This window comes from Colias philodice, chromosome 23 (assembly GCF_061535455.1).
Source record: "Colias philodice isolate Cphi_HAF_F1 chromosome 23, ilColPhil1 Martin Lab GWU primary, whole genome shotgun sequence".
Lineage (NCBI taxonomy): Eukaryota > Metazoa > Arthropoda > Insecta > Lepidoptera > Pieridae > Colias > Colias philodice.
The window spans coordinates 2,185,017-2,195,667 of NC_143108.1; the positions used below are offsets into that span (position 1 = coordinate 2,185,017).

The window sequence follows — 10,651 nt, forward strand, 5'->3', positions numbered from 1 at the left end:
GCATGCTGGACAAATAACCATTTAATTTAATATTAATTGTCGTAAAATTCTATCATACATAGTTTTCAAGAAAAATGTTTGGGAATTTTTTGATTGGGCAAATGCGTCAAAATTTTGGTCTTTACCCATAAAAACGTATGTAAAAGTTATTACTTTAAGTTTCATTTATATAGAGTGTTTATTTCGTTTCATAATAGTTTAACTGTGTTATAAGTTCATTTGTTTTACATAACAAGTTTAATCGTTTATAATGTATGTGTAATGTTCTTTTTCGTGTATTTAGTTGTGTTAACCTGTATAGAATGTTTTAAGACTGATTTAAATGTGTTATGTTCGTAAATTATAATAGTATATAAGAGAAAATAGTGTGTGATACATAATAGATAGTAAAAATAGTGTTCGTATAATTCTTATAGTTTATAGATTGTTTTGACAAATAAAGTTTATGATTATTGGTGTTGTTATTTTAGCATAAGTAAATAGTATTATAATGTAATAGATATAAGTAAATAATATAATGTAATAGATATAAGAAATTATGAGAAATAAATGAGTACTACGCGAGAGTTTTCCTACCGCACGCATTAACACCTGTAATCGACACATAAATATAACCGCTTTTCGCGCCAAAAGCACGCACGCTCGCATAACTCAGACCACATAGTACACTCTGCGGTAGAAGACTCGTCGTATAGTAATAAGCAGCATTTGGTCTTTCTCTTCACCAACCCCAGCACAATTATAGGGTGGAAGCCTCCACCGATGTGAGTCTTACAGTCCCTCACATTTTGGTCCATCGATTCCGGATTGTGAAGAAAGAAGAATAGAAAAATAGAAAAAATGCCGCTTACAAGACAGAAGAGCAAGGAAGAAAATAGCGAAGCCGGCGGCCGTGCTGCTCCAACAGAACCCACTACAGAAAATGCAAGCACGACCACCGACACCTCGACGAATGAAGAGTCAACCACCGCATCAGAAACAACGAAAACTGCAAGTTCGCGACGTCGTCAAGATCATAGTACAGAAGAAACCTCCAGCGAGGACGAAACCTACACAGAAGAAAGAAAATCGAAGAAACAAAGATTGGCGAAAGCCAAAAGAGCAGCGCTACGCTTAAAACTCAAATTAATTAAAGAACAAATCAGCGCCATCGAAGCCGAAGATAGTGAAGAAGAAAACCGCAGCGTCATATCGAACGAGCCGCGCCAGAAGGTCGGCCAATGGCTACACACATCGCAGCCACACTTGCTAGCCATTACGCAAGAACCACAGCAAGAAATACCTACAGTCGCGTCGCCCCCCCCCGCCGCAACAACCGACGTGAACATTACGAAAACTGAAAAAAGCAACGCGTCAACAGAGAAGAACTCGTCGAACATCAACATATCAGAGCTCGCGGCGGCCATCACAATCGCCGCGAGAAGCGGTCCTGCAACAACACCGAGGTACATCACCGATCTACCACAGTATACGGGGTCACATCAAGAATGGCTCTCATTCAAAGCAGCGTACAACGAATCTGCACCGGCGTTTACGAAAATAGAAAATACAGCACGCCTTCGCAGAAGTCTTAAAGGGCGAGCAAAAGAAGCAGTCGAGAGTCTCCTCATATACGGCGGGAATCCAGAAGAAATTATGAAGACATTAGAATCAAGATTCGGCCGACCAGACTCAATAGCGTTAGCCGAAATAGATCGGCTACGATCGTTGCCACGCCCAGCCGACACGCCGAGAGATATCTGCGTATTCGCGAGCCGCGTCGCCAACATCACGGCGACACTGAAAGCTCTCAATCGCATACATTATTTGTATAATCCAGAAGCTACGAAGATCACAATAGAAAAATTACCACCAGTAATGAAGTATCGATGGTACGATTTTTCATCGGAGCACGAGACAGAAGAGGCCGACCTACTGAAGCTATCTCGCTTCCTCGAGAGGGAGGCAGAACGATGCGGCCCTTACGCTCAACCTGAAAGCAACATAGAAAATATAGAAAATAGAAGAAAAACTCAGAGAACGTTCAGCACGGTCAGCAAGCCACCATCGAAGTGTCCAGTCTGCGAGGAAGAGGGACACAACACATCACAGTGCGAAAAATTCAAGAAAAACGACGTGTCTACGAGATGGGACATAGCTAAATCACAACGGCTATGTTTCCGCTGCCTTCGTTATAGAACAAAGAATCACAATTGCCCCAAGAGAAGATGCAATGAAAATAACTGTGAAAGATCGCATCACAGACTGCTTCACTTCATCCACGCCGAGAAAGAGACAGAAAATCAACAAGAAACGGTCGCATCAACATGGACAAAGAGCGGTACGCGAGCGTATTTGAAGATGCTGCCCGTATGTGTATCCGGACCGGCGGGAGATGTCAACACGTACGCGCTCCTCGACGACGGCTCAACCGTCACACTCATAGACAACGACATAGCGAAGAGGACGGGCGTCACCGGCACTTTCGATCCATTACACATAGAAGCGATCGCCAATACGAAGATAGAAGCAACGAAGTCACGCCGTATCACTCTCACCATTCACGGCGCAACCAAAAATCACAAGATGACTGCGAGAACAATAGAACACCTACAACTGTCGCCACAAACAATAACAGATGAAGACGTCCGCGGCTGCAAGCATCTTGGCGATTTAGAAAACAGTTTGAAATATTACAACGCGAAGCCCAGAATACTCATCGGTCAAGACAACTGGCACCTGCTCATAGCGTCCGAAGTGCGAAAGGGACAACGACATCAGCCCGTCGCATCCCGCACGCCGTTGGGATGGGTATTACACGGCGCGCACACTCGTTCACTAGGACAACGAGTTAATTTCGTACACCACATAACAATAGAAGACAACATGGATGAACAATTGAAAAGATTCTTCGCCATCGAGTCACTCACAATAGAACAGAAGAGGCCAGCGAACGACCCGGAACAGCGCGCTCTCTCTCAACTCAAAGAGCGTGCGACAGAGACAGAAGATGGTCGTTATCAAATGCCGTTATTGTGGAAACAACGAGATTTCAAGATGCCGAATAACTACAGCAATACACTTCGAAGATTGTACAGCATAGAAAATAAATTAGACAGAGACGGAAGACTGAAAGAAAAGTACAACGAACAGATGAACGCTTTAATAGAAAAGGGATACGCCGAGCCCGCGCCGCCACAAAAAAGCGACAATAGAACGTGGTACCTACCACACTTCCCGGTGCTCAATCCCATGAAGCCGAATAAAGTACGTGTAGTACATGATGCAGCAGCCAGAAGCCAGGGGGTCTCACTCAACGATCACCTCCTCTCGGGACCGGACCTCCTTCAATCTCTCCCGGGGGTCCTGATGCGCTTCAGACAACACAGAATAGCAGTGAGCGCCGACATAAGCGAAATGTTTATGCAAGTAAAAGTGAATATAGAAGATAGAGACGCGCTCCGATACCTGTGGCGAGGCAATCGACGTGACGACCAGCCGCCGGAGGAATACAGGATGACGTCACTAATATTCGGAGCCACGTGTTCGCCAGCCATCGCCATCTACGTAAAGAATACAAACGCCGCAAAATATGAACAAGAATATCCGGAAGCGGCGGCAGCGATCGTGAACAATCACTACGTAGATGATTATCTCCATAGCTACAAAACCACAGAAGAGGCGATCAAGATAGCTAAACAAGTTCGTTATATACATAAACAAGCACATTACGAACTCAGGCAATGGGCGTCGAATTCACAACAAGTTATAGAAGCGCTCTGTGAGAACAACACATCGATGACGACGGTCGACATCAACGACGAGTCAAAAATAGAACGAGTTCTGGGTCTCATGTGGAGACCAGCCGCGGACACACTCACGTTCAACCTCGACATGACAAGGTTACCAGTGGGCGCGCTCGACATCGAAAAGCCCACTAAGCGTGAGTTATTGAAAACAGTGATGTCCGTGTTCGATCCACTCGGACTCGCCTCGCCGGTCACCATCAATGCCAAGCGGATACTACAAGAAGTATGGCGCCGCGGAATCGGATGGGATGAACAGCTGCCCGAAGACCTCGCATCGAAGTGGAGAAGCTGGACGCAACACCTGAAAGCGCTGAGTAGCATCAACATACCGCGGTGCTATTCACAATATAGTGAAGCTACGTCATTACAACTGCACGTATTCGTCGACGCCAGCGAGTCCACCTACGCAGCAGCGCTCTACTGGCGAGCTACCACAGCCGACGGTGAAACACACGTGTCACTCATCACCGCAAAAGCACGCGTAGCGCCGCTCAAGGTCACCTCCATACCGCGACTCGAGTTGCAAGCAGCTGTGATGGGATGTCGCATGGCGGTCACAGTCATCGAAGAACATGATAGAAAACCGGAGTCCATCACATACTGGACCGACAGCCGCACAGTACTCACATGGTTGCAAACAGGTTCCCGCTCGTACAAACCGTTCGTGGCTCATCGCATCGCCGCAATAGAAGAACACAGCGCGGTCAACGAATGGCGCTGGGTACCTACGAAATTAAATGTAGCAGACGACGCCACACGAGACATACCGCACGACTTCAACAACACCCATCGATGGTACCAGGGCCCCGAATTCCTCAAGTCGGACCCCTCAACATGGTGCATAGAACAGCCGAAGCTGAAACATGAAACGGGCGAAGAAAAAATCAACAACATAGTCAGCAGACAGCCTATCTGCAACCTATCAGAAGCGCTTCCAGAACCCGCGCGATTTTCAAAATGGGAACGTTTAATACGAACGACCGCAAGAGTACTTCAATTCATCGATTTATGTCGATCGGCGCGCACAGAAAAAGTCAATTACAAGAAAACAAAAGCCAATCAACGCGCCGACGAAAACTGGAATAAAAAAGTTAAAAAACAACAACACAATAGCAAGCGGACGCAAGTACAAGACAATAGAAAATTTAAAACAATAGCGGCGTCACTCATGAAACAAGCTGAAGAATTAATAGTGCGAGCGAGTCAACATAGTTATTTTTCGAACGAGTTAAGCTGTTTAATGAAGAATGTAGCGCCGCCTATCAACAGTAGAACAAAACAATTATCAATTGTTCTTATCAACGGACTGATAAGAGTGAAAACACGCATAGCAAGGACACGCGACATCACCGATAGTCAAAAACATCCTCCAATACTCGACGGAAATAGTATAGAAGCAAAGCTGTATATAGAATATATACATAGACAGCTACATCACGCCGGCGTCGAAGCTACAATTAACGAGTGCAGACAACACTATTGGATTATTCGATTACGACCGGCGACGAGGATGATAACACATCGATGTCTTGCGTGCAGACGACGACGAGCTATGCCGACCGCGCCACCGACCGGCGACCATCCCGAGTGTCGACTTGCACATCATCAACGTCCGTTCACATATACGGGAATCGACTATTTCGGCCCGCTAACAGTCACAGTGAATAGATCAACACAGAAGAGGTATGTGGCACTCTTCACGTGCCTCACGACGCGAGCGATACATCTCGAGCTGGCGGGTTCACTCACCACCGAATCAGCAGTCATGGCGCTTCGAAGAATGATAGCGCGCCGCGGCTGCCCTACAGAGATTTGGTCTGACAATGGAACCAACTTGAAGTCGGCAGACAAGGAGATACGTCAGGCGATCGACGCAGCAACAGAAGACGAAGCCAGCCGGCGACTCATCAACTGGCGGTACATACCTCCAGGCGCGCCGTTCATGGGCGGCGCGTGGGAACGTCTCGTGAGAAGCACAAAAACAGCATTAGAAGCAGTGCTGCATCAGCGTCATCCAACAGAGGAAGTACTCACCACCTTCCTCGCTGAAGTGGAGTTCACCATCAACAGCCGTCCGTTGACACATGTATCAGTCGACCCGGACTCACCTGAAGCGCTCACACCGAATCACTTCCTGCTGCTCGGACCGGCTCGAGTACCTACCTGGGGCCCGTTCGACGACAAAGACCTGATCGGCAGAACACACTGGAGAGCAGCACAGAGACTAGCGGACATGTTCTGGACACGCTGGGTACAGGAGTACCTACCTGGACTGCAGAACCGGCGGGAGCCCTACGGCAAAGGCGCAGCGCTACGCGTGGGTGACATAGTGCTAATAGTGGACAACACACTCCCACGCAACACATGGCCGCTCGGAATCATCACAGCAACTTACCCGGGAGCAGACGGCATCGTGAGAACAGTGGACGTCCGCACGAAGGGGAGCATACTCCGGCGACCTGCAAAGAAACTCATCGTGCTACCATCGACAGCAGCAGCAGCCGCTCACGCAGGAGACTGAATTGACTCAGAGTCAATTCACGGCGGGAGAATGTTCGCGACAATATAAAAACGTATGTAAAAGTTATTACTTTAAGTTTCATTTATATAGAGTGTTTATTTCGTTTCATAATAGTTTAACTGTGTTATAAGTTCATTTGTTTTACATAACAAGTTTAATCGTTTATAATGTATGTGTAATGTTCTTTTTCGTGTATTTAGTTGTGTTAACCTGTATAGAATGTTTTAAGACTGATTTAAATGTGTTATGTTCGTAAATTATAATAGTATATAAGAGAAAATAGTGTGTGATACATAATAGATAGTAAAAATAGTGTTCGTATAATTCTTATAGTTTATAGATTGTTTTGACAAATAAAGTTTATGATTATTGGTGTTGTTATTTTAGCATAAGTAAATAGTATTATAATGTAATAGATATAAGTAAATAATATAATGTAATAGATATAAGAAATTATGAGAAATAAATGAGTACTACGCGAGAGTTTTCCTACCGCACGCATTAACACCTGTAATCGACACATAAATATAACCGCTTTTCGCGCCAAAAGCACGCACGCTCGCATAACTCAGACCACATAGTACACTCTGCGGTAGAAGACTCGTCGTATAGTAATAAGCAGCATTTGGTCTTTCTCTTCACCAACCCCAGCACAATTATAGGGTGGAAGCCTCCACCGATGTGAGTCTTACAGTCCCTCACAATTTTAATTCACAAGTAATCAATGCATTCGATTCTAGATGTCAGATTTCGATTTTTAGAGTAACGTCTCTGGTATTTAAAAAGAAAAAAAGTATATTGACACAAAATTGTAGCGACGTCAGTTCTTTAATTCAGAAATTGTTTATTATGTTTAGAATGGTTTATCAGTAATATGAAATCTTAAAATTACTTGTATCGGTCATTATTATTATAAAATATATGTAATCGTATTTGAAAAAAGTTAAGCAAATGTGCAGTTCTAACAAAACGAAATATCATGTTATTCTATGTCGTCGTTACTAGGTTACATTGTTGAATTTTGTTGAACTGTCAAATGTTGCCTATTAAAATGGCTCTACTATAGTATGTTTACTAATATATAACTTTATTTCAGAATCCATACCTTATGGGTAGAATAGATATATCTTAGTTATAAATTTATAAACTTAAATATGTCATTGATTGTCATGTCATTGAAACCACACGGATTCATGCTCAGAGCAATAAACTGTCTACGCAATAAACCTATAGAGTACTTGTATCGAGCGTATACAATTTACATATATTTGTTTCTCTCTATCTAAAGAAAACGTCGTATGAAAGAATGAGATAGCTATAGACTACAAGCTACGTTTCAACAGTCATGGCACCATTTTTACTATAGGTACGTATTTAGATAGATAGAAGGTGATAGTGATGGGATGTGCTTCAATCGATAAAATCGTGAATGCATTTTGCATTTACGGTTTCGTGAAATAATAAATAATAAAAAAAAACAAAATTAATCATAAATTTCAGTTGAATACATTATTTGTTTAATCCTACGAATATAATAAATGCGAAATTATGCGAGAATGGATAACTTTCTCTTTCACTGCTGAACCGATTACAATGAAATTTTGTACATACACACATAGGATAGGTTTTATACCGGAAATCCCACGTGAACGGGAACTGTGCGGGATTTTCTTTAAAAACGCGGGCGGAAAGCTAGTATATTTTAAAATAAATTTTAAAACTTGAAATGTAACTAATTTAAAATAAAGATCATTAAAGTTAAAGGAGTGAGGAGAAAGGCACAGTCAGCATGAATTTTAACAAGTTCATAAAAGGACAGTCTTAAAGAAAACATTTTCCTTACATCCTACTAATAAAGCGAAAGTTTGTGAGGATGGATGTTTGTTACTCTTTCACGCGAAAACTACTAAACCGATTACAATGAAATTTGGAAAAATTACTTTTGATCCCGTAAATCCCACAGGAATGGGAACTATGCGGGTTTTTCTTTGAAAACGCATGTATATTAAGTATGTATTTCAATAGTAGTTTCTCATCTATGAGAACTGTCATTTAATTAACCGTTTAATTTTCACATAGTTACACATTTAAAGTAAATGTGTAAAAAAAATTCCAAATAAAAATTCACTCACACACAAATGTATTTATTATCTAAAGGAACAAAAAAAAACGTAAGTGTATAGTACGACATAAAAGAGATGAAATTAATTATTTTGGAACTAATTCGTTTTTCATTACCTGGCAGCCCTGAATTGGCAATGTAGCTGTCAAGTTGAATAAAAATTTGTTGTTTTTTTCGTGAAGTGGAGAATTATTGAGATAAAATTGTTATTTAGAACAAGAAATTTAAATAAAAAAGGAGACATCATGAAAAAGGTTAAACGTAGCGGTGTCCGTGATGTGGTGTATAAAGTTTTTATTCGGTGTTTGTCCGAATTTCAAGCTGGAAATTTATTGACTGATTTGGAAAACGTTTACAAACGTACAGCAGAATATACCGGTGAGATTCCATTTATTTTTGCTCAGTACTACGTAAAATAGAATATTCCATTAGTGACGAGTGTTTAATGTATGTATGTATGGCGATTATTACGTTTTCGCAATTTAATTTGAGGTTATTTGTATGTAAACAAAAACTAGTTTTTATAGTGCGACCAGCACAATTTGAGTCAAGAAGTTATATCCAATCCAACCAGCCTCAAATAAAGTACCTAGTTTAGATTTTACTACATAGTATAGTGATAACTGTTTTCATACAGCTATCTATCTATTAATTAATCAAACCATAAGAAAAAAAATCATATTTACTGTATCATATTTACAGATACTGAAGATGCCCCGTACCTTCTTGCCAGTACTTCGAAACAGAGTGATGATCAGTCCTTTGAAGGAGTAGAATATTTAGATTTTGATGAATTATATTAATGTACAAAATTTATCTACAAAAAAAATAAAAATATGTGGTTTTCAAATCGCCTTGTTTTTTTCTACCCGACGGACCCAGAAAGAGGGTAATGTGTTTGAGCTGCATGTATGCTTGTTTGTTTGTATGTTTGATTCTATGTGCGCCTCTGCAGTCTAAGCACTTGACCGATTTTTATATAATAACTAATTCCAAATACATTTAAGTAAAATTTGACCTAGGTAGGTCAATTAAAATACTAATGTATTTTTGTCTTAAATTTACACTATTGCTACAATGAAACAATTATAACGGTTTAAATCGCGGTATTTATTTTAGATTATATATATAGATTTTTGGATTTTTATTCTATAGTATCAAGATCGCTTGCGTCGCAGTATCAGTGTTGCTATATGAGCGACGGTGGCGCCCTCATTTATTTTCATCTCTTTTGTGTCGCACTGTAAGATTGCACAATTCTTCTAGAGTATCCATCTTGATAACACGCAGGCTCGAAATGCAGTGAACACAATCTAGCAAATTTCGACGGCGTCCAATCTACACGTCTCATGTTTTATACTCATTTTTTATTTAGCTCTGGAAATCTAAAACAAAATGAATTTATTAATAATCTAAAAGAGAAACAACAAACTAAACAGATAAGTCAAATAAAACAACCACGTGGTATTTTTTATTTTCCTGCTGTAGAAAATTTACATCTATTATTTGCTACAACAACTACATATAAATCTGATATAAGAAACAAAATAAATAAATCAACGTTAATATGAAATAGATTTTTTGTCATAAATCGATAATATACGCTAAATGTGTTACAACACTACGGTGGTAAACAAAATGCCAAACGTGATAATATTGTGACATTTTTTAAAAAAAGATATTTTTTCATTGTTTTCAAGAAAAGATATTTTTTCATTGTTTTCATCCAAAACTCCCATTCGACTAGTAATAGCCGGTAGCTAAACATACAATAGTCATTTTAGCACACTGACAAATAAAAAGAAACACTATACACTTTATATTTTCTAAATATTTCGTTAAAAACACTTGACGCACTGAGCCCACCAGCTGGTTGGAAAACAAACTGACTGCCGGCGCGCTACGTTTGAAGACAGTGCAGATACTCTATCGCTATCTCAATCTGACTTATGCTGTTATTGACTAAGAGTAAGTAGATTAGAAAATATGTATTTTGTTCTGTCTCAATATAAGAACTCTATAGGTTTATTCCTCTGAGGATTCATGTGTATTCTGCGCTCGGAGCATTCTGCGCTTAGATTCTGCGTGTGATTCTGCGGCATATAATAGACAGTGCATAGTCGTTTATAGGCTCTGTCAAGACTCAAGTGTCAACTGTCATATAATTATATAAACAATCATTGTCATTATTTGTGATTTGTGAATGGCCCAAAACGTAGT

The 10,651-nt window shown here is 40.7% G+C and overlaps 1 protein-coding gene across 1 annotated transcript; it reads left to right on the forward strand.

The window, feature by feature from the left end:
• Positions 1-840: 840 nt before the first annotated feature.
• Positions 841-6,309, forward strand: LOC149477890 (uncharacterized). The gene has a single exon (XM_089709661.1). The coding sequence runs from the start codon at positions 841-843 to the stop codon at positions 6,307-6,309; it is 5,469 nt and encodes a 1,822-aa protein (XP_089565787.1).
• Positions 6,310-10,651: the final 4,342 nt, after the last annotated feature.